The 25,730-nt window shown below is 37.7% G+C and overlaps 1 protein-coding gene across 5 annotated transcripts in view; it reads left to right on the top strand.

Annotated features, from left to right (window-relative positions):
• The window catches only part of celf6 (CUGBP Elav-like family member 6), a 230,306-nt gene that overhangs the window by 168,018 nt on the left and 36,558 nt on the right, over positions 1–25,730 (top strand). For 4 of the 5 annotated variants that reach the window (XM_028476904.1, XM_028476891.1, XM_028476884.1 and 1 more), the window contains 2 exons: positions 22,279–22,452; positions 23,333–23,480. In XM_028476904.1, the coding sequence (XP_028332705.1) occupies positions 22,279–22,452; positions 23,333–23,480 (322 nt within the window). The remainder of the gene's footprint in view (positions 1–22,278; positions 22,453–23,332; positions 23,481–25,730) is intronic. The other variant, XM_028476897.1, reaches the window with a different exon arrangement.

The raw sequence follows: 25,730 nt of genomic DNA, 5'->3' as shown, positions 1-25,730 counted from the left end.
CAGAGTCTGAAGTCCTGTTTACACGGGAATGTTTTCTAGTGAAAATGCAAAAGTTTTGTTGCGTTTTGGCGGTGCATTTACAAGGCAATGGCATTTTGGTGGTTGAAAACAGAACTTTAAAAAAACTGGCTCCAGAGTGGACGTTTTTGAAAACGCAACCCCCTCCGTGTCTGTGTAAACAGAGAAACAATACTTTCTGTATCACGGGCATGCGCACTGCGGCTGCAGCGCCTCAGACGTTAGCTTTAATCAGACCTACAAAGTTAGACCTGACCCTGCCCGTTAGACCTGAACCTGAATAAAGCCGATCTGTCTTATTCCTGTGCACAGCGCACACATGTAGGCGAGTTTCTTTAATAAATCAGTTTTATTTAATAGCCACTCGTTCTGCATAAACATGAGAAGCTTCATGCGGTTTCAGTCAAAAAACTAGTCATTTATGCATTTTATAACATAATTTATTAATGCACCAGAGGACCGTCTTCCATTCACCTCCTCAGCAAACATTAGTTCATTATCTCACGCTTAATGAAACACGTCACCTCTACCGCCGTACAGCGTTCAACCAGAGTCCATGTTATTAGGTATTTTTCTGATGGAGTTCTGATAAAGAAGCTTCTGGAAAGGTTAAAGGTTTTACAACATACCAGGGAGGTGAAGCTCATTATATTCTCACGTAAGTCCTTTGTTCCTCGAAAGCTTGAAGATACAAATCCTTCTTTAAGAAAAGTTATCCATGTCATTGGGCGAACTTCAAAAAAGTATGTGTAAGCTTTGTTGTTCGTATTCAAGATGGCAGCTCCATGGCTTGTTTATAACAAATCATGTCCTTTAGAATGAATAGAATCAATTCAAAGCCCTGTGACTAGCTTCTTACATTTTAAAATAACCTTTCCTTATCTGCTGAAGGCTCATTGGCTGATTCTTCTTATTTGCTGCATATTTATGGGCTTTAGGAGTTGTTTTGTGATCACGTTTGTTGCCTTTATGACCACCATAGGGAATCCACCCAAACCACATGAACAGCTCTGACTCACATAGGTCTACTCTTACTTTGTATCTTTGTTTGTGTGTGTTTCAAGAAATTAACACAAATAATGTTTTTAGCCTTCTGCTGGTGTTTAAACTTAATTTTTTTAAATTACATTGTTTACATTATAACAGCCCATAAAGATTGGATTACCACAGACTGTGTATATGCATCCTTCAAAGTGAACTTTGTACTCTATATGCAAATGTTGTCTTCCTCACGTTTTTATGGTTTTTTGAATTATTAACTTATTAAATATCGAAGGAAAAGGAGAATTGTTTTGGAAAGTACGAGTAATTTACACCCAAAAAAGATAATGGTGTTAGTTTAAGGTCGCATGTTAATCTCCTTTGTGTGTATAAACATCTATAGTGTTAAATTAACTGGGCTTGAATGACATTGATGGCTTGAAGGAATGATTGATTGATTGATTGACAGTGTTGGGCAAGTTACTTTCAAAATGTAATTCATTACATATTAGTAGTTACTGTCATTTAAAAGTAATTAGTTACATTACAATATTACTGTCTCTGAATTGTAATGCGTTACACTACTTTTGAGTTACTTTCATCAAAATAACGTATGACTAGCATTCTAAAATGCTAAGATTCAGTTTATTGCAGCTGATTATATATCCAGTGGAGGGTGATGTGGTATAGCATAATGACAAACAACTTAATATAATATTCACAATGAAGGCTCATGGTGCAATAAGTAACAATGACCGTCAGAATCACAAAAGCAGACAAAGTTAAAGTCTGATAAGTTATGATAAAGATATCGTAAATATTCATTGTCTAGGCCTATTCATATGAAACACAATTTGTAGCAGGTATAATATTACCAAAATTTTATTAGTAAGGTAGTAAATTACATTACTGCGTTACAGCAAAAAAGCATTATATTACTGTAATTGCGTTACTTTTGTTACTCCCAACACTGTTGATTAATAGATGCATGTATTCACTGATTCAGTTTGTATGATAGTACTGATATCCTTCTCAAGTAGAAGTAATGTTACTCGAAATTGTACTCAAGTACACGTACAAGTAAGTCAAATGTAAAATACTCAAGTACAAATAAAAAGTAGCTCAATTGAATAGTACGTATTAGTTACTTTCACCCCACACGTTTATTTTTGGTCATAAATCTTGCCAAGGTTCCCTTGCATACAGTAAACATCTCATGTATAAACTTGAAAAGGAAGAGATGACATCTTGCACAATTGGAACTTAATTTAATTATTAGATTTATATCTACAAAAGGTTTGTCAAAATATGCAATTCTTTTTTTAAATAAAATAACACAAATTAATTGTACTAAAAATTTTTAAAATTCTCAGGCTTCAAGTATCTTTACATTTATTTCATCTATTATTATTTATATTGTGTATTTTATAGCATAGCTAAATTTGTGAACTTTAAAACTGAGAAAATAACCTCCATTCAATGGTGTTTTGGCGCGGTGCGTTACGTTTAATCTGATTGGTAGGCTATGATTGTTGTCTGGTCATTTCATTTTTTTAGTCCATTGTTCATTTAAAAAAAAAAAAAAAAAGAAAAAAAAAGATAATTTACTCGTGAACGGTCGGGTGTAGAAATGTAACAAATTACTTCACTTCTTTTAAAACCTACGTAAGTACAAGTTAAATGATTGATTGAGAAATATACTCAAAAAAGTACATGTACCCATAAAAGCAACTCAGTTAGAGTAATGTGAGTTCTTGTAATCCGTTACTTTCACTTCTGTTTGGTTTATTTAAATTCACTGATTAGTGGATGTTGTATTAAGTTCTAAAGTATTAGTATCCAAATGGCTTTTACTCTAACTATAAACTTTAAAAAACCTTGTTTGAGTACATGAAATAGATACTGCCATTAGTAGTCCAGTTCCAATTCTTCCTGTTTGGATCAACTTTAAAAGAGGCAGAGTTTTCCTTTATAGATATATTTCATTCATACGTGGTCACAGGATGTGCTGGAGCTTAACACACCTGACACAAGCAAGTCAAGCGCAATGATAGGCAGGACGTCTATCACAGGACCAACAAACGGTGACAGAACAGCTTTGGGCACAAGCAGAAGAACAGTTTTGACTCCATACACCCAAAATGTAAGGTAGTGAAGGAAAACAAATCTTTAATATCTTTCACAAAATGTAGAAGTTATCTCATGTGGAAACACCATATTAAACTGTCGCTGAGGATATGTTAAGTCAGCTTATCATTTCAATAATGACTGACAACAATTTAATATCAACTATATAATTTTGGCCTTAACTGGTTTTCTGCTCAAAACATGCTTTAAACTTCCATTATTAGGCAGAAACCTGCTGCTGCTTTACAGAAACACATCAAGTTCTTTTATCTCCAGAGCATTAACTCTCTGGAATGGTCTGCCTTACTATCTGCATCGTATTGAAGGAAAACAGGAATTTAACATGAAACTTAAATCAAATTTTAGAATGGCTGTATGTTGAGTGGTTCTGTTTTGTTTATTTTTTCATCTCTTTTTTATTATTTTATTCATGAGGATTATTAAATGTGTGTTTTAAAATTTCTTATTTGGTATATTAGTAATTGTATTTGTAATTGAAATATTGAAGTTCATGTGATTGTCTGTATGTTATTATTGTCTCTGTGGATCCCAGGAAGACTAGCTGGTTACTACGGTACCAGCTAATGGGGAGCCTTAATAAAAACATAAATTTATAATTTCAAAAAAGGTTAAATCAGAGGCAAAAACAAAAGTAATATAATTTCCATAACTTGGCTACTGTAGTGCTGCAGGCGGTATATGGTACATACCAGGGTTGGGGTCAATTCCATTTTTCAGTTACATTTACACTTTCGATTACCCATGTTTGATTACAATTCAACTACGATGACAGTGACCTGCATTTTTTCCAATTAAAATTAAATTACAATTACTTTCTATCCTCAGAAACTCTATTCCAATTACGTTCTCAATTACTAAAGTCTAATTACAATCAATCACAATGAAATAAATAACCTAATAAAAGTTAGCTTTCTATTAGCATCTCTTTTGATAACAGGTCCTAAATCAGCTGTCAAATACACTGAAAACAAATACCTATCATCAAATGTATTCCCTATCTATTGATTACCTTGTTAGGCTTCATAATCAATTAAAATATTGGTTCTAATATTTTTGGTGTGGGTGTCTGAGCCATTTTTGTGTCAGTATAGCCCTCGATTAATATTTTTTCAAATGGTAAAATGCAATGTTGGAAAGCTTGATATGAAATATATTTTATCATTGTTAACTACATAGGTGTACATAACTGTACATGGAGCTGTAACATGGTTCCCCAGTTTTGTGTTAAATTGTATTTTTTTTTTTTATAGAATGGTCATGGCAATTACAATTACAAAGTGAATTATCTGAACTCAATTACAACAGATTTTTTAAAATTACAATTAAAATTATGACTACACCATAACTGTAATTAATTATCAATTACTGGATTACAATTATAATTGACCGCAACCCTGGTACATACTTACACACAGCATTTTAGAAGTATAAGAATTAAATAAAAAAAAAATGTCTTTACCAAATCCATCCTTTCTTTTCATTCCAATATTTATTTATTTTTACTATGCAAGCTATTTAAAAATAAATTAATTAAAATTGTTTTGGTTTTTTTTGTTGTAAATTCAGTACTTGGAGGAGGGTAGGAGAATGTGTGGAGTCTATCCACATAACACACCAAGTTGTCATTGTATTTATTATGATGCTGTTTTTTTTTTTTTTTTTTTTTTGTCTTCCTGTTGCATTGTGGGCCTCAGCTTTGAGAAGCTGTTTCTTGGCAGTGTCCTACAGTGGATTTGGTGTCCTGCTGCTGCCACTGTTAGACAACTGACATATGCAAACCCAATGTGTACTCCAAACACTGTGTTAGTTCTTACTGTAATACCATCCATTCTTGGAAGAATCCTGGAATTTTAATGGAATAAAGAATGCAACTCGTTCCTGATGTCAGTAGTATAATCAGAACTGTTATGAACATGTGCATCTGGTGGATGTAGTCCCGGAGCTGTAGCTGATGGAATTTTGTAGAACTTGAAAACAGCTCCATTCTGTTTTGAAAGGCAGCTTGCAGACACATTTTAATTATTCATGATGTAATGTCATATCCTGCACATATTGCCACTACCGTCTGTACAACCTGTCAATCCATCATGACAATGACGACACATGCACAGTCAGAATTTTCAGCAAATGAGATACAAATGTGTCTCGGGATAACGGAACAGCATTTTCATTGCTTTTGACAGGTTGGAGTAGAAAAATGCAAGTGAGCTGCAATTTGGGAAATTAGGTTAGACTATAAGCTGAAACTAGAACTAGTTGAGAATTTGCACAATAAAATACTATTTCCAGCAAGCACCACCTATTTTTTTTTTAAAAGCGTTAACTCATGAGATTCCACAGGTTATGTATAGAGCACTGGTTCCCAAACAGGGGTACGTGTACCCCTAGAGTTACATGAGCACAGTGCAAGGGGTACTTGGAAAGATTGGGAACACTTGAAGTTTTATACATAAAGCTGACATTACGCTGTCATTAGCATGAATAAGGTGTCATGAAGGCCGTTATTAAGTGTTGGTCACTAAATTATGACAACTTTGGAGCTATGTTGGCATTTTTTGGGTTAGATGGAGGGATCTTTTGGGGTTAGGTAGGGTTAGGGTAACGAACGATACCTTGTTCATTTTACAATTAATTTAAAATAAGCGGGAATTGTTCCTAGTTCCTTTTTTTGGCTTCTTTTTTGTTTGGACAAATTCACCAAAAGCCAACAATACTATTCTAAAAAAAATTACCATAGTATTTTGTTGTAATTTTTTGAAACAGGCTTAATGGGTCACGTTATCACACTTGTGACAATGGGAGACAATAATTAGCTACATTTTACAAACCAGACCGTATTTATTTAATCACATAAAAATTACATGGTATTTAAAAAAATAATAATTCTACCTTAAGTTATACTCATTGTTTTGAATTTGTAGGTTAAGCCTTAAGAAACCAATGTTCAAGGCACAGTTAGTGGTTTAGAAGAACCCGCTGTTCCACATGTGAAAAGCATATAAAATTATAAAGAGGGTACTTAGCAGGGTGTATACATGATTTGACAAAAATATAAGGGGGTACATGTGACTAAATAGATTGGGAACCACTGATGTAGAGGAACAAACTGTTAATCAGCTGGTTTTGTGGTGAAGGCGGATAAAGAGCTTCATACAAGTCACAGCTTCCCACAGCAACATAAGAGAGTATCTTAAAGACAGCTCATCAACGCGTAAACTGTGACAGTTTTGCCCCTGGCATGGGAGTACTTTTTAGTTCCACAATATTAAACATTGTAAAGACTTCAAAACACTTATCTGAGAAACGACTCATCTCAGAGACTAGAGGGGAGGTTAACAAGTAAGTCAATAATGCTAAAAAGCACCCCAGAGTTAACACGTATCTTTAAAACGAGGTCAGGTTATTAAGCTGCTTTTTTTGCGTCCTTAACTACTGCTTGATATTTCAGCCTTAAGTGCTATAAACCTGTGATTGTTTGGGGACGTGTACATTAATCTTTGAGAAATGTTGCAGGAATTTGCGTGATCTAAATGCCTCAGAACATAATCATGTCAAACAAGACTAAAATCAAGCATGTGTTGACCTAAAGTACTTAAAGCCTTGGAGGAAACCTTGGAGTGTTTGGAAAGATTTTCCCAAATGTGCTTATAATATAAAGCAGACATGGATTACACCAAAAAGTGAGTTAATGCACTTTGATTTATGAGATGGTTGAAATAGTAAAATAAGGACAGTCAACCAGTGGCACTTGTTAGCAGCTGTTTTGATTGCCCAGGTAAAATAAATGAGGGTATGAGTGTGTGTGTGTTTTGGAAGAAAACGACTCGTATACACTTTCTGGCAGCCACCTGCACTTTCACGTACTTAATTCATTGATGTTCCGCAGCAAATATTCACGCAGCCAAAAAGCATCCTGAAAGCCAGATGTCATTTACAAAGTTTTTGATGCTACCTTACTTTTCATTACGTTGAAGTAGTGAGAGAGAAAAACAAGCTGCAAACTCGATGAAATTACACGCATAGTACCTTTGTGTGTTGCAGGCACTAAACGTTTTTTTTTTTTTCTGAAATGGTAAAGATAATGGTTTGTGTTTAAAACTGAGAAAACCATTAGTCAAAATATAGCTTTAGAACTGCTGTGATACTTCTCGTCTCTTAATGGACTTTTGCGATGCTTTGATTATTTTCTTAAGGAACATAAAACGTTGATTTCATGAAATATCTTCACATTCGAGCATTTTGTGATGTTCTTCAACGTTAGAAATTGTTTGTTACCTTTTCATAGAATTAATTTCATAGATTGATAAACCTCAAATTGTCAATCAGTTTCCTAGCCTTTAGCATCACTTACTCAGATTATCAGAGTAACTAAACCCCAAAAACCCTTTTTTTCTGCTGATTTAAAATGTATTTGGGTATGAAGTAGTGTTGTTGATTGATCCTGGTCCCACTCTCAACATATTAGTCCAAGTATTTTAATTTGGTGTATTTAGTTGTAAAATGTCAATGTCTATGTGTAGAAACCAGGCTATTACAACTGATTTTTACTATTGGCTGAAAACAAGATCATGTGACGATTTGGGACCATCTTGCATCACAAACAAGCACTGTTAGCCCCGCCCTTTTTATAAAAAATAGCACCTGTTCTACAATCTGTGGTGAGTAGGTTGGATTGAGAGTAGAGTGAATAGAGGTGTATTGAGTAATGAGTAGCTAGTTAATTGTATAGAGTGGGGCGTGGCCACGCCCATAATCAAGGCATTTTTTTTAAATTTCCCTCCTAGTGGCAGGTCAGGAGGAATCAGGGGTTTAGTTACTCTTTAATGTTTTCAATTGTTTCCTTTCTTGGATAATCTTAAGTATCCCAGTTGTTTTATCAATTATATTGGATAATTTGAACAACACAGCAGTAAGAAGAGGTAAAGAGTCCTATAAGCCAGAATTGTTGACACAACAACATTAGATCTAACCAGGGCCAGGGGCTGGGAGGGTGACACACCCCCGGCTTAGCTGGAGAAGGCGGGCCCTCCCATGACTTGTGCCCAGAGGCACCCAGAGTTTGGACAGTTTAACATCACCCATCATGCAGATTTATACAGGGGTTATACAGACCCATTTTGTGTGACGTATACATACTACATTAGGTGCATGCGTGCAGGCTCGGTGCAAAACAACCGGAGGACTGCTGAGGCGATGGTGCACGGGACCAGACAGGTCGCTATCTCAGTCTGGATCCAATAAAAAGTGAGCATAAAAATCTGTAAATTGACTGATATGCAAATGTGGGACAGTAAGGAGGAGAGTTTATGTAGAAATGGAAACTCATCCATTGAAACTGATCAGAATACGTGGAAATACATGGAAACCTTTGGTAACAAGAGCACAGCAGCCCGCCTATTCTGCCCGTTCATAACAAGTAGTTATAAGCATTTAGAGACTTGTATGCTTTTTGGTTTTCTTTCATATATACACTTGGTTGTTTGGCAAGTGACCAGGGCATCACTGTGGATGAAACCCTCTAAGGGAACATATGAAGACCTAAAATGGGCAAAACAACCCTGGAAACATCCAAAAGTTCAGTAATAATCTATATTATCCATATCTCCCTTGCGCTATCCCTGCAGCTGTTATCTTCCTCTTCACCAATCCATCTTTCTTATGGATTAATAGGCCTGATGGCCATTGGTTTCCAGCTGAAGCCTCTGCACCGATGGGGGATGCAGTTAATTTGGATATTATCACTGCCACATGTCATCAACAACAAACTAACAGGAGGCAGGATTCCGAGCGTTGACGGCTCCAGTCATTGCCTTCTGCCAGCTGTGATGACTGGATGAACCTTGAACAAAGAGTTGTCACACGCTCTGTCTCTCTTCTCCTTTTAATGCTCCCTTTACAACATCTGTGCGGCCTGGCATGCACCACACCTGTGCTGGCCCACAATCAGAGGCTTTAATGGAGCTTCAGGGCAAGGTATGTCACCGAAGGGCATGTGCTTATAAATGAGGTCTTTCTTTTAAATGATGTTTATCACACATTGTAGGTGGCCAAAATTCAAATGGCAGTGTCAGGGACAGGTAAAGAATGCCGAGTGGATTTGACATATTTCATAGTGTCTGTGTTTTTGACAGAACCTGTGGTGTTAGCAACATCACACTCATGAAACTGATGCATTATCTCAGGATTATCAAATAATAAGAAAGGCTGGAGAGCAATGTCTCTGCAACAACACAGTTGATCAATAAACCTACGACACTGTGTCCCCAGCATTGTTGTTGTCTTACTAAGAGGATTTTTTCTCTTTTTCCCCCGAATACTGTAAATACTGTTAACAAGAGCACTCGAGGAGCGCAAAACTCAGCTAAGTTTAGTGGTGCAAAGTAACCAGCAGGTGGTGCTGTAGAACCAGCCAAACATCCACATTACGCTCCAAAACCTTTTTCTGGATACTGTATCCACAATAAGCGGAAATCTCGCTCTCATTCAGTACTCACGCATTAGGTCAAAGGTCAAGAGGTATAAACTCATCCTGGCTGATGGTGTAAGCAGCGAGTCTGACAAAGATTTAGATTATTTTGCCCGTTGCAGCTTTAATTCCTTGAAATGCTTTTGCAAAACGTGGTATCGGTCTCCAAGGCAGAAATGCCGAGTTAGCTGCTCAAGCTAATGCTGCACGCATGCTGCAAGCTAAAGATTCCCGTTTTTTTCCCAACTTTTAAAACTGTTTCACTTATCGACCAGTCCATCTTGTGCACTTCCTTCAAATTTGTTAATTGAATTAGAATAATAGCGTTATAAAATGAATCATGGACCTGGTTAGTGAATGGTGTACCTCGTAAATTTAAAGTGAGAACTCATACTGTGCTTTTTACACTCGGAAATCTCTCTTGTGCCATCAATAAAAATAATGCATTTTTTGGGAGGAACTTCTCTGTTGTCGGTGGTGTTCATACAATGGATGATATTGTGGCGATCAGTTGTTCATAATTCACCCAGTGACTGTGAAGTGGTGGGGAACATTATTGTGTTGAGAAGGCTGTGTTTCCAGTTGGATGTATTTTGGTGTGACTCAGTGTGTGCACTGTGATGTTAGAGGACTATAGAGAAGTGTGGTTGAATGGAGAATAAAGTGTGGAGTTCCTTGCTGAACACGCCGCCTCAGACTCCTGTTCATCGACTCTACATTATCAAGAGAGTGGCTTGGCTTTATTTGATAAATAAAGCCAGACGACATCGTCGTAGGATACCCCGTCGCCGTTTCTGGATTCACCAGAGCTACGCTTGGACTAGAGTCACTTTCAGCGCTACTTCCGCCTGTCCATCTGTCTCTGGTTAGTGTTGGAGGTGCCGGACGCACGGCAAAAGCTTGAAATCTCAAAACGCGTCACGTGTGAAACTTCAACACACGCTGCAGCGGGAACTACTGCTAGAAGCGCGTCCACCATATATTGTGTATGTACACCGGCCGCTTTTGACACGTTTGGTGTGAACGCGCCATTATACCTGCCAGATCATCTCCAAATTTGAATGCGTTCTTCCTTTCGACGTTGTCTATCAGCTCATTTAAATCTGTTCAGAACTTTCTGAGATACTGTGCTAACAAACATTAAGAGACGGACAAACGCTGGTGAAAACATTACCTCCTTGGTGGAGTTAACAACAACCAAAGTGGTAATAATGCTATGAAGGATGGCGTCATTCAGGAAATGCTGCAGCGTGTTGAACAGATAGAGCAATGCGTGGGAAAAAGTAACACCAAAACAGCATCCTCCATCACTAATGAGAGACGGTCCCCCTCATGAGACATACAGCGATACAGCAAGGTTCATGAGGAAAGATGACACCCAGAGGGGGTTCATCCAATTACCAAACAAACTTGTTGTGTTTCTTTAATTAATTTCTCACAGACTTTCACATGATATTTTTAGTCTCTGGTGGTTAAATGTGTGCGAGTTCTACTTAAATAAGGCAATCTGTGTTGAGTGGAACTGCTGAGTGACTGAATTCACAGAATTTTAGTGGATGTTTTTTGTTACTCAGTGGTTTGTCCTTGCTGTAAAACTGAGCTAGATGTAAAGTAGAACTGAATGAAATTGTAATGACTTTACAGTATGCTGAGTACCTAGCTCAGGGGTCTCCTCTCAAAGGAGCCATTTTGTCTCATCTCACCTGGATTAAAGTCCTCCTGGAGCCAAAAAAATACATTCTCAATGAAGACAATACAGTATTAAAATATATACAGTTAAAATGATGGAGAATAATGTTTGATTTCATTTGACTTGATTTTTATTTCTCATGTAAATGGAAACTTAAAAACAGTGATAAAATAAATTGACATCAAGAAATAAAACAGTATCTTTCATCTTTAAATTCTTTCGCATCTCAGTTTAAATGAACACAATGTTATATGAAGATGATTTTTTTAGTTAATTTATTTGAAAGGCTACAAAAAGTAACTTGAATTTGATAACAGATGATCATGTGATCAACACATGCTAATTGCTCATTTCTTGCCACACATAAAACATGCATATTTAACTGGCACATTGGTGGTTAAATGAATCTGTCCCCCATACAATTAAAATCTCTATTTTCTTCCAGAATAGTGTTTCTGTTGGTTTAGTTTTCTTGCCAGGGATTTAAAACTTAAGGTTAGCCACAGGTGCAGGAAAGATCATGGTTTGTAGATGTTGCAGGAGGTAAAGAAGGAAGGTGCTGAGTCATTGCACAACCTGATTTATTTTAAGGTTAACACATTGTTATATCTTGTTTGTATTTGTCATTAATCATCAATAGCCTCTGTAAAAAAAATAATATTTATTTCGATAGTATTTTTTTAAAGCTATAGGGAGCCATTACATAACAGTCAAAGAGCCACATTAGGCCCTAGAGTCGCAGGTTGCATACCCCTGACCTCGCTTAAAAATGTGTAAGTAATTCAAGGACTACTTACCTCCACCCTGTTGGTTCCTGACCCATATCCACTTATAGCTAACTACTCTCCAGAAAAACCTACAGATGGAATATGTTTTATTTCATTTATTATTCACCAAATTTAATCAAAATGTTAAAGCAAGCGGGGGTGGTTGGTTGCGTTGCGCTCTTGTCTCTGTTGCCGTAAAGGTACGGGCATGTCAGAGGCTTAAGGACAGCTTATGCTGTGACATAGCTTAGAAATGGCTGTGTCACACCTGTAAGCACACACTCACCCCCTCTGTTCACTTTTGTCTTTATAGTGTCAAGCAGTGATATGTTCTCCCTTTGATACTCTCACCATTTACATATGCCACTACACTGGCACAGCAGTTTTCAGTTTTAGCAGCATCGCATTATACCAACGATGCAACCAAAAATGTACTATGCTCTTAAAATTCTCTTTCTTGTCCCCCAAACTTTGCTTCCCTTGTATCTCCCCCCTCACTCATGTGGAACGCTGCTCTCCCTTTTTATATGTTTTTCCTTCTAATAAAGTCTAGTAACATTTCCGGTGTGTCAACACGCATTGATGGTGCAAAAAGATTGCAGTTCTTATGGTGTTAACCTTAAACGACACGTACAGACAAGGGAAAATAAGCAAAATGGTAAATCTAGTTCCATACTCATTTTCATTGCATCACAATAGACTGGACTCATCTCAGTTGTGGTTTTCTACTGCCTGTTGACCTGAGTGACTTTAGTGTCTGCTGAAATGTGATGGTCCAATCAATGAGCTACTGTGTCCTGTGTCACATTTTGGTATCAGCATGGAACAGCATGCTGGCAATTACTAAACACCATGGCTTCAGGTACCTCATAGTAGGTAAAAAAAAAAAAATCCCAGTGGACTATTTTTTTTACAGAGCAGAGTCAAGATAAGTTTTGTTGGCACCACATTCTGGAAATGCAACCTCACATGTAACAGTTTAGCAGACAAATACAATAAAAAGATTAGCCATTATCATTTATTTTAATGTATTCCAACATTCACATTTTAGTATTTTAATTGATTCAATAATTTAATTGGAACCTGGAGTGAATCTTATTTGCAAGCTTTATCAAAAGATATCATTTTAGTTCAGGGGCCAAATACGGAGCAGTTTGATCTCAAGTGGGCCACAGATTTTATGCAGGAAAATAAGTAATTTCAACATTATTGTGCCCTAGTTTGCACTTCTACGAATACATTAAATACAAAATATATACGAAACCAACAGAATCCAAGCAATAAGTGACAGGTATCAGTCTGACCATGATCTTCTCTCTAAATTTCCTTACTTTTGTGACACATTTACATTTCATTAAAGGGTACATATCATAAAAAATCTTTTTTTTTTATCACATATGAGATAACTTGAGTGTCCACCGGCACACAAAATGTGAAATAAATCCATCCAGTCATTTTTGTTGTGGTCTTTGTTAGTCTTAGAACACAGAGAAAATATCTCCTTTTGAAATTTTACAGAGTTGTGACCTCACAAGTCAAATTGGGAAAGAAAACACCCTCCCCTCTGCTGATAACTCCGCCCATGGACTCCACCCCCAACCTGATAAAAACTAAGCAAAGGAGTGATGGCTACTGGTAAAACTAAATACAGAACTTTCCTGCTGCCGGTGCCGCGCCTTCACAGTGAACGTACACTGTAGTGTAAGCACTATTTGTTCATGCGGAGGTGTACTCCGCTCTTGTGGTTTGGCGCATTGGCGAACCTGTTATATTGCCTTGTATTGCTGATCTGACGTGTTTGTGACACATTGCGATGCAGCGGTTGCAGAAAACAAATGATTTTCCCATTAAATGCACTATTCCTGTAGTTAGAATAGCAATAGAGGAGGAGAAAGTGACTTAGTAGCTTAATACTCCGGTGAGAGTTTGAATGACTGCTACTGCTGCTGCGAGACCCTAAGCACTGAGACGAACTCACAAAAACAATAGCCGCTTAAATATCCATATGTTTTACTGTAATGTGCAGTTTTTTGGCTGCAAACAATAACAACAGTCTGTGGATAGCGAAAATAAAATCACTTTTGTGATCACCCTGTAAAAGAGCAAGACATGAAGTGAGTGAGCGTCTTTAGACACGCCCACTCATGAATATGCTCAGAAAGTGACTTTCAGAGGCTAAAACTCTGGAAAACAGGCGAGTTTGGGAAAATAAATCTCAAACACTATGTGTTTGAGGTTCTTTTAGAACAAATGAAGATGGGTAACAAAACTGCATAATATGTCCCCTTTAAAGAAAATGTTATGTGATATTTGAGGAAAATTTTGAGATTTCGTCAGAATTTTTTATTTAATTTTCTAAAAAGTTTAACATTAAAAATAACTACCATCATGCAATATAAGCACCGGGAAAACTGTGAGCTACCGGAAATTATTGTTGAATGATTCATATTTTCTATCATTTTTAATTTCTTCTGCGGGCCGAATTGGATGCTCCAAAGGGCCGTCTTCGGCCCCCGGATCTTGAGTTTGACACGTGGTGTATATCATCTAAGGTTAAGTAAGGTAATATCCTCCTCAAACTGACTAAATATCCCATTTGTCTCTTCTTCTGGAATTTCCAGTCTCTGTTCCTGTCGCACAGAGCCATCTACGGCTGGTCCCCGGTGTAACGATGCGCTGCCCTCAGGCATTGGCTGCTCAGATACACATCAAAAGTTGCAAAACAACTCCAGAAATGTCCATATTACCTCCAACACACATTTTGTGCATAGTAACAAATAAACAAATAAAAAAAGTTTTTAAAATGTGGAGAATAGGAAAATGTAAATAAAGATAAATGTCAAAGAAAGAAGATAGGAGCTCATGCAAAACATTGTCCCTGAATCAACTGTACTACGTCACATCAGCTGAAAATGATTATACCCCCTTAGTTGTATTTCAGTGATTAAAATTGTACTTGAAGGTGCAGTAAATTGTTTTTTCTTGTCTCTTTTTTTGAAAGTACATAAATCCCAATTGATGTTGAAAACATAGCACAGAACCATGGATTTAATAGTTTGTATATGAAAACTGTTAAAAAAAAAAAGTTGATAAAATAATTCTATTCTAGATTTAATATGATAGTCCTAATTAAGTTAAAATAATCTTATAATCTTTAAACATTAAAACCTTGCCTTTAAAGTACAATAACAGTGCCAGTAGCCATTTTGGTATTTCATTGAGTTTAGATGCCCTATTAAAGTTATAGAGAAGTAGTTATCAGAGGCTTTGCTTGGTGTTTTTCTATTGTGCTAGTCAATGCCAAGTAATAAAGCTCAATTATAAAGCAGTACATCCTGTTGTGTTTCATCCCTTCCCACAATGAAGTAGGATTAAATGCTTAAGTCACTCAATATCCTATGTTACAGGCAGAAAGCTACTGACGAGTGCTTGCTTTTAGACATTTCTGCAGCAATTACTTATTGCACTCCAAAATCTATATGTTCTTTCCCTTTGAGACTGCAGAGGGCTGAGGTTACTCTGGAATAATTACTTTGGATTTTAAAACAGTTGCAACGTGTTTAATGAAGACAAAAAAGGAAGTCATTAATGGCTGACTATTAATGTCCCTTTGAACGTACAGTCTCCCTTTCATTAGGTGCATTGCTGTGTTTCATTATTGTAAGTCTAGTTACCTGCTGTTAGACACTTAACACAAGGGTGTTTTTAAAAGCAACGCACAAACAAATGCGTAATGCCATTTAGGCTATTGTCTTGACTTCTAACTTGTGAATTTTCCCCATACATTTTGTGGCCTCTACAAAAACAAATATGAGAGAGATCCTCACAAGTCAAGTGTGTTGCTCTAGAAATTAGATTATTTTTTTGAACCTATGACAAATTCCTTCGTTGTACCTGTCAAAAGCGAGGGCTCCCTGTTGGCCCTTATCAAATTCAGCAATTTCATTTTCTCTCCGGGTAGAAGAGTCATTCTGGCTGAGGTTATTATTCTGTTTGTTTGTCAGCTTGTGATTTTCTACATTTAGTTTCAGACGGCTGCTTTGCATTGTGTTTTTATTTTTTATTTTTTGTTGTTGTCTGTCTGTCACCAGCTTCTTCCTTCATTATCTGGCCACAAACAATACTCATTCTGTGAGTGGATTGAGACACTTGATTCGTAAGAGGATCACAGTCTGAATATGCTTCTCTGATTAGGCCTTGGAACGCGTCTGCTTTAGATTTTAAAATATAAAACTGTCTCGTTTCACGGGTCGGAATGAGACTAAATTTGTTTTTAATTATTGGCATTTTTTAGGGAGAGCTTTGTCTTTCTATTTAATGAAAGTTAGAAACCCTTGGCTAGGACTTTGATTTGATTTACATTTATTTCGAACGTGAACACAACAGCAGTGTATCTACCACAATGAAAATGATGATAATGATAATAATTTTAAATAAATAAATCAATCAAACAAAGCAAAGAGAGAACAAATGGTACAAAATCCTGCACGTCAAGCCTATACATGTTTGAAAATGAGTAGGAGGAATTATAAACTTATATGATCCTACCCCTTGTAATATCCAGTACTATACATATAATCTTCTTATAATATACACCTATTCACACTATAAATATACTAATCCACCAGAAAAATACCTAATATAGTATATATATATATATATATATATATATATAAATATAATTCATTGATATATATCTATATAGTTTTACAATTCATGTGATCCATTATACATTCATCTGTCTACACATACACAAGTATATACACACCTATTTACAATTAGAGGTGTCCCGATCCAATATTGATATCGGTCCGATATCAACCAGAAAATGAATATTGGACTTTATCGGACTGGAATCTAAAATAACCGCTATAAGCTCTCCGATAAAATTTTCCGCCCCAGCACTACTATCCATAGGTGACTGTGGTTCACACTCCAACAAAGTAACCTACTGTGGCTGACTATTGTTCTCTGTTTGTGTAACATCACTTGATCAAGCCTTTTATAACATTCCACACTACAAAATAAGTAATAAAAGTATGGATGATTCGTGCTGATATCGTATCGGATCAATATTGGTATCAGCCAATACGCAAGGCTGCAGTATCGGTATCATATCGGAAGTGAAAAAGTTGTATCGGGACATCCCTATTTACAATTTTATCCCTTTAACACTAAGCTTCAAGAAGATAAACTTTATGTATTTATGTTTACATTTTATTTCAACACACAAACTGTTCCACAATCTGGTACCGTTTACTGACACTTTGTTGTCCATGCAGGGAGTGACCGAAAGTAATTTTGTCTCTTAAGTTATAAGTCTCAGCTTTTTCAATAAATAGTTTCTGAATATTTTTTCGGCAAAAGTTTTTCTTCTGTTTTAAATGCTTTTTTTACTTGTTTGAAAAGCTACAAATTCTGCTGCTAAGTGGACTGCCGTGAGATTGATAACAACACTTCTGAAATGCTGTTGTGAAACTTTAACACCATTCACTGTGGACACTGCTGAGTTTGTCTCATCCCTTGCAAAAACACAACTCTGCAGGGAGACGGCAGACTGGGCCAGACTCTGCTCACAGTGAGTCACGGTGCAGTGAGCACAGGCAGCCTCAGGCTTTCACAGTCCCAATGTTTACATTGCATTCTTCATAAGGTATTAAATGAATGTAAAAAATACAGGATACACAAAGCAGAAAATTAATGTAATCTAAATGCCAGGCCCCTGTGCTGAGGGCAAACTTGAGCTACAACGCTAGCGGGAGGATGTTTACTCTGTGCCAGCCTCATTAAATCCAACTGCTTAGTCTTTTTTTTTTTTTTTTTTACTGGTCTGCAAAGTTAGGGAAGAAATGAAAAAGGTCGCAAGGTGACGTGAAATGGAATTAAAAAAGGGAGGAAAAAAATGGTGTTGGTAATACAGCCATGTCGGAGTCTTGATTTAACTAATTGAAATGGCGTCAGGAGAGAAATAGCAGATGGGCCTCCTCTGGCCTGAGGTGGGATGCTGGCTGCTTCTGATATGATCCTATCTGAGACGTTGTGTCCCCGGGGCCCCAGTTGATGATTCTTTTTTCTTCATTCCAGTTCTCCTTCTCATAGTTATCTGCAGCCAACACGTTCTCTTGGATGTGTTATTTGGATGTTTATAAGACATTTTTATACTGGGTGACTGGAAAGCATTTGTAAAAAAAAAAGAAGAAAGAATGAACCCCTAACAAATCAATTTGTTTCATGAGTAAAGAACTTTAAATGGAAATTACAAATGTTGGTAGGGCTTTGGCTTTGTGGATAAAAAAAAAAAAAAAGTACTTAAAAAATTAGGATTGACTTTGGCTTCAAAATATAATATTCTACTTGTATAATATGTAGTTTGTTTAACTTCCACATTTAGAAGTCTTAAGATGATGGTGCTTCTATCACTTAGCTTCTGCTCTGTAAATGTCATTGGGCATTAGCGTAATTGGGCACAGTTTTTGTATTAATCACTTGGAAACGGAACAATGAATGCCTGGATGATGATGTTCAGTGGCTGGATAAACAGGCTTCAAACATTTGGTTGGCATGTTTCACTATTCTCTCTGTTTGTTGGGCAGGTTTGGCTGACCAGTGAGTGCACATGTTAGTAAATTCAGACTCAGACCTGTTGAGCTGCTTATTTGTTTTATTTCCAAAGAATCACATGTGAAGGTGCACCATAAACAGGCTGTATATACAACAGCACTGTCTGCCTCGTCTAATCTGTCAATGTGTCCCCTGTAGGCTTTAATGTTTCTTTTACACATCAAGTAAAATGGAAATCCAAATCAAAGTCTGAATTCGTACTGACCCTGTCAAGACGAGACATTTTGAGAAAGATGGATCCAAGCTGTGATTATTGAGTTCTCGTCTCCCTTTGCCTTTGCCTTTTATGATCTTACTAATCACATCCTGACTGCCCCCTGGCTGTCTCCGTCCTTCTGTCCTGGTCCTTCTCTCTACTCTTTCCCAGCATGCACTGCCACTAATTAAATAGAAGCTTGGTCTTCTTGACAGTGTCTCTGGCTGTTTTCTTTGCCCGGCAACTTCCTGGTCCTTCTTCTCAGGATGTCTCAAGCTGGGTTTCCATTACAGATTTTTGCTAAATAAAAGTGATGTTTCTAAATGTCAACAAAGCTTTGAACGTGTTTCCATTGAACGTTGTTTTGGACAGGAGCCTCATAACTCCCGTGAAATCTTATCCTGTGAGACTTAGCTGCAGAAAGACGGACACTCAGAACCTCCTTATAACACTCTGTATTCCTTTGCTGTTTCACGTCTAATGTGGCAGTGGTAATTTTTAAGCTTAATGCTAAAAAATGTCTGGGTCACCTCTTCTGTTTGCAAATACCATGCCATGTTTTCTCAGAGAGAAGCAGTCATGTGACCAGGTACGTCACATCATGTGGCCATGTACGTCACGTTCTGTGACGTGCATTTGCGGAAAAAGTGTTTGCCTAGCTTTTTTGCGACACATTTCAGTATTGAAATGACTGAAATTCCTCCTCATGAAAGCGTAAAAATGTTTTTGGGGATGTTTGAGTGGTTTTTTTTTTAAATTCAGGTGTTTCCATCGCCAGTTTTTATTACACTATTTAGATTTTGCACATTTCCAAGGGTAATGGAAACACAGCTTCTGTCTCTCACTTACTCACTCACTCACTCACTCACTCACTCACTCACTCACTCACTCACTCACTCACTCACTCACTCACTCACTCACTCACTCACTCACTCACATCTTGTTGCATAGATGTCACATGAGGAACTGACTCTGGTCTCTGTCTCTCAAATGATTTAATTGGATGCAAACTCAGGAGCACACACATCAATACGGAACTGCATCTGCCATAAGGCAGACCCATTAATCAATACTTTTCCTTCACCATGTCGAAGCCGTTTGTCAGACCTAATTACCCAGTACTGTATTTTGTAGAGCTCTACCCAAGCGGGACTGGGACTCCTGTGGGATCTGGTTTGGCTCATGGTAGTGGATGTGTTGGAGTTGGAAAGTTTAGAAAAGGAAATATTACTCACTTTTTTTCTTTCCATTTCCAAATGGTGGCAATGAGACTAAAGTCACTAAAGGTGCTTATTTTATTTATTTGTATATGCCTCCTCACATTGGGGATTTTAGATTTGTCTTGTGTTAAAAGGAGACAATAAGACAAAACTACTTTACTTTTAGTAACGAAACCCCTGGTTTTGGCTGACATGCCACTTGGGGAAAATGAATAAAAATCCCTTGATTGTGGGCGGAGCTCATGGAGCCTTTAAGACATGCCCATTCTATACTATAAATTATCCAAAGAACAATCTAAGCTATGTTAACTACCTATTCAGTACTCACTATACCTTTATTTGCAATTCTCTCTATCCAACCTACTAGCCACAAATAGGTAGATGGATGGATAGATGGATGGATAGATAGATAGATAGATAGATAGATAGATAGATAGATAGATAGATAGATGGATAGATGGATAGATGGGTAGATGGATAGATGGATAGATGGGTAGATGGATAGATGGATAGATGGATAGATGGGTAGATGGGTAGATGGATAGATGGGTAGATGGATAGATGGATAGATGGATAGATGGATAGATGGATAGATAGGTAGATGGGTAGATGGGTAGATAGGTAAATAGATAGATTGGTTTTCTTTATTGTCATTCAACATAACATCAGGGGTGCTTTTGAACAAAATTACGTTGCGTTAGCCACAACAAAGTTGGATAAACAGTGAGAATCAGAGATCACAGATTGCATGCTTAGTCCACAGGTGCTAGTTTTTATAAAAGGGGCGGGGCCATCAGTGACTTAAGAAGTCACTAAAACATCACAAACAACCATTCTTAGCCAATAGCAAAATTTATTTGTAATAGCCGAGTCGCTCTTCCATTTTTGCAACAAAATGTGCCAAACTGAAATACTTTAACAAAAATGTCAAGAATTAGACTTTTGATCGATAAACAACAACAATCCATATCCTAACACATCGGTAGTTTTGAGGTTTCGTTACTCTTTTTGGTGGTGGTGGTGTTTTTTTCATCTAATTCAATTCAATTCAATTCAATTAAATTCAACTTTATTTATATAGCGCATAATACAACAAAGTAATCTCAAAGCGCCGAAATTAATCATGTTGTGCTTCATCAAATGTAAATAATACTTCAGATCTTTATTCAACTGCCAGTACACCAATGCAAATGAAAATAAAATAAAATCTAATGTTATGCTAACATCATTCTGGTTTTTAAATTCCTTAATGTCACTTTAACTGCTCTCGGAACTCTTTTTGCATTTACAGCTATAAAGCAGAGTTATAAAAAGCTTTTCTGTGATACCAGTATGTACATTTTCAGGTTTTATCGCTAACATTGGATCAAATCGTTAAGGTGAAGTTAATAACATAGCCAGGAAAAATGTCCCCTGGACCCTTACAGCAATACAATATCCCGAGACGTTGTGTTTTTGTCCTTAATTAATAACAGAATATAATGCGTTGTTCTGGAGTTGAAGCTTATCTAGTGGTTGAGAGTAGATGTAAATAAAGCTGTCTGAATGTGATAAAGTGAGCCGTTTGTATGGTATATAATACAAATGATTATTATTAGATTACAAAACTGACTTAATTTTGCTGTAACTTTGTTAGTGTGATTAACACAATTCTCTAGACCTAAAAAAAATAAAAATAAAAATTTTATGTGAAATGAGGTTAAATTTAGTTAGAGTTTATTTAATACAAAATTTGATAAGTCATAACAATGCATTGGGTGATGAGAGTAACTCATTCAGAGATTTTGGAGTTGAACTAATTATGGCAGAAGGGCTATACTAACACCAAATGATAACTCCTGCACCAGTATTTGTGTTGTGTATCTGTGAAACATATCCTATTATTTTCTTTAGCCTCAAGGTACATTATTACTTTGTACAAAGTACAGGCTGTAAAAAAAAAAGAAGAAAGAAATGTGGATTTTTTAAATGTCTTTCATTTCTGTGACATTATTTGTTTGTCTGATAGCTTGTAATTAATAAAATATTGATCATTACCTCATCAGTTTTCAAGCATGTCAATTTTTAGATTAGGATTTGGTAAGAAATCCTGAAATACTGCATATAAAGAATAAATGTACACCAGCTTTAGTTCTAAATGTTAGTATACACGTTCCTCTGTTTTTGTATAGGGCGCCTCGTCCAGCCTGGTAGTCAAATTTGCGGATACCGATAAGGAGAGGACTCTGAGACGGATGCACCAGATGGCAGGCCAGCTTGGCATCTTCAGTCCCATGACCATCCAGTTTGGGGCCTATGGCGCCTACTCTCATGCTGTAAGTCTCAGCTCGGCGGGGGAGGAGACGGTGAGCCTAAAAAAAGAATGCAAACTCTGTTGTGATCTGAGGTTTGAACTCACTTTCTCTCCCACCAGGCATGTGACACCCCCAGTGATCAGCTTCCTCAGTGATTCACACATTTAAACGGCTGTTAGGAATCCAAGTTAAAGGATGAAACATTCTAAATGTCTCTTTTCATCCCTTCATTTGTCTTGGGAAGCAGCCTATCACGCACACTTTGCTCTGTTTGGTTGAACTCGCAGCCTCCACTTTATTTTCACTTTCATTTCAGTTTTTTTTGAAACTAGGTCTTTGTTTTAGAGCGACTAAAAAAAAAAAGTGTCCTTTTTCACACGATCTTCACATACTAATTTATTTTACTCAAACTAATCTGCACCAAAAGCTCACATCCTTTTACCTCCTTCTCTCTCCTGTCAGCCCAACCCTTTTAATATTCACACATGAAAGTCACAGCCCGAGTTTGTGAGTTTTTGCACTTACACAGTAGCTAACAACTTCACTCTGACAGGTGAGAATCACACACTTGCTAAAAAAGAAAAAAAAAAAAAAAAAACTCTCATCTCCACTCCTGTGGCCTCCTTTTTCTTTCTTACATATTTACTGATTTACATAGACACTGGCTCCCTGAGAGCACCTCCACACATGTCTCTGTCTAGTATGTGTCTAACGAGCACAAGGCCAACACTGCTCCACCAGTTGCAGAGAAGCAAAGCTGCAGGGCAACACAGAGCACTCTGTTCAAGAACAAGGCACAGGCCAAACAAACAGAGATATGAGAGGAAACACGCTTCATCCTGCGGCTATTTCACCCTTCTTTCCTTTTTCTGTCCTTCCCTTCATCCCTCCCGCCATCCACCTCTCTCCCCACTGTTCTTTAATCCTACAGCAGATGATGCAACAGCAAGCAGCCCTGATGGCAGCAACACAAGGGTCCTACTTGAACCCTATGGCAGCCATCGCTGCCGCACAAATGCAGCAAATGGCAGCTTTCAATGTCAACGGCCTGGTGGCTACTCCCATGACACCGTCTTCAGGTACAAGCACATGTTTACATAGACTTACACAGCTTCAGGACATCATGTGTGTGCATATAACCACTTTTAAACAGGACACCACTGACTGATGGGCTATTAGTGAGTTATTGGTGATTTAAAGGTGAGTTATTAGTGAGTCATTGATGCTTTAATGGTGAGTCACTGGTGAATTATTGGTGATTGAATGGTGAGTATCAGTAAGTTATTGGTGAGTTAATATTGAGATAAGGGTGTGTTATTAGTGATTTAATGGTGAGTTTTTTGTGTGTTATTGGTAATTTAAAGGTGGGTTAGTAGTGAGTAAATATTGAGATAATGGTGTTATTAGGGTTTTTATGGTGAGGTATTAGTGAGTCATCGGTGATTTAATGATGAGTTATTAGTGATTTAATGGCGAGTTATTGGTGAGTTAATATTGAGTTATTGATGAGTTATTAGTGATTTATTGGTGAGAGTCATTGGTGATTTAACAGTGAGTTATTAGAGTAGTACAGTAGCTTTATTCATCATGCAGTGGGGAAATGTACTGTTATGACAGCTCAGATCAGGTAAAGGCAACACACAAAATACCCAAAAAATAGTTCAACGAAGGAGATAAATATGACAATACAATAGTAGAGGCTATAAATAAATAAATAAATATATAAATATAAAAATACTATAAAAAGTGTAAATAATATAGAATCTATGTAGTTACATATTTACAGATGGTGCAAGGAGAGATGCCTTAGACTGTTTTGTTGTACAGTCGTACAGTGGTGAGGATGAATGACCTGTGGTAGCGCTCAGTCCTACACTGTGGGTGTTTGAGTCTACCACTGAAGGAGCTGCTCAGACCCTCCACAGTCTGATGCAGGGGGTGAGAGGTGTCATCCATGATGGATGTTAGCTTGGATAACATCCTCCTCTCACCCACCTCCTCCAGTGGGTTCAGAGGGCAGCCCAGAATATCACTGGCCCTCCTGACCAGCTTGTTCAGTCTCTTTCTGTCCCAGTCAGTGCTGCCCACTTCCCAGAAGACCACAGCGTAGTGGATAGTAGAGGCTACCACAGAGTCATAGAATGTCTGCTGACCCCAAACAACCTCAGTCTCCTCAGGCGGTGGAGGCGACTCTGGCCCTTCCTGCACATGGCTACAGGTCAGTGTGGTGAGACCAGTCCAGTTTAATGTTGAGGTGAACACCGTGGTACTTAAAGCTGTCCACCTGCTCAATGTCCGAGCCCTGGATGTTCACCGGTGTGTGGTGGAGATCTTCTTCACAAGTCTATCACCATCTCACTGGTGTTTAGACTCAGATGATTGAGTTCTCACCAGCTGACAAAGTCCAGGATGACCAACCTGGACTCCAGCTCGTCCCCCTCAGACACACAGCCAACAATGGCTGAGTCATCTGAAAACGTCTGGAACTGACAGCTGCTGTAGGTGAAGTCCACCGTGTACAGAGTGAAGAGGAACGGTGAAAGGACCTTCTCTCTGTGGGGCCACCATTCTGCAGACTCCCACATCAGGCTTACAGTCACACAGCCAGGTAGTCAATGGGCCATTCAGTCAGATGTTCCACCACTCCCACATTCTCCAGCTTCCCTCCCAGCAGCACCGGACGGATGGTGCTGCAGACGTAAAAAAAAACAGCGCTCCCAGGGGTCTTCAGGTGTGTCAGCGCTCGGTGCTCGTCCACCCCAATGTTTGGCCTGTAGGGGGTCTATAGCTGCACCCACCACAGTGCGAAGGTGCCTGAGGACGATCCTCTCCATGGACTTAATTCGGTGTGAGGTCAGGGCCACAGGCCTGTTGTGGTTCGGCTCCTTGGCATGAGCATGTTTTTGGGAACCGGAACCACACGGGAGGTCTTCCACAGGACGGGGACCTTCTACAGACATAGTCTAATGAGTCATCAGTGATATAATGGCGATTTAATAGTGAGTCATCAGTTATTTATTAGTGAGTCATTATTGATTTATTGGTGAATTACTGGTGATTTATTGGTAATTCAATGGTGATTTATTGATAATGTAATGGTGAGTTATTGGTGAGTTATTAGTGAGTCATTATTTATTTAATAGTGAGTCATTGGTGAGTTATTAGTGAGTCATTAGTGATTTAATAATGAGTCATTGGTGAGTTACTGATGAGTTATTGGTGATTTGACTTGAGTTATTAGTGTCATTAACAATTTAATGGTGAGTCATTGGTGTCATTAACAATTTAATGGTGAGTCATTGGTGATTTAATGGTGAGTCATTGGTAAT

The sequence above is a fragment of the Gouania willdenowi genome, chromosome 3 (assembly GCF_900634775.1).
Source record: "Gouania willdenowi chromosome 3, fGouWil2.1, whole genome shotgun sequence".
In the NCBI taxonomy this organism is placed as follows: Eukaryota; Metazoa; Chordata; class Actinopteri; order Blenniiformes; family Gobiesocidae; genus Gouania; species Gouania willdenowi.
This window is presented reverse-complemented; position numbering and strand designations above follow the sequence as displayed.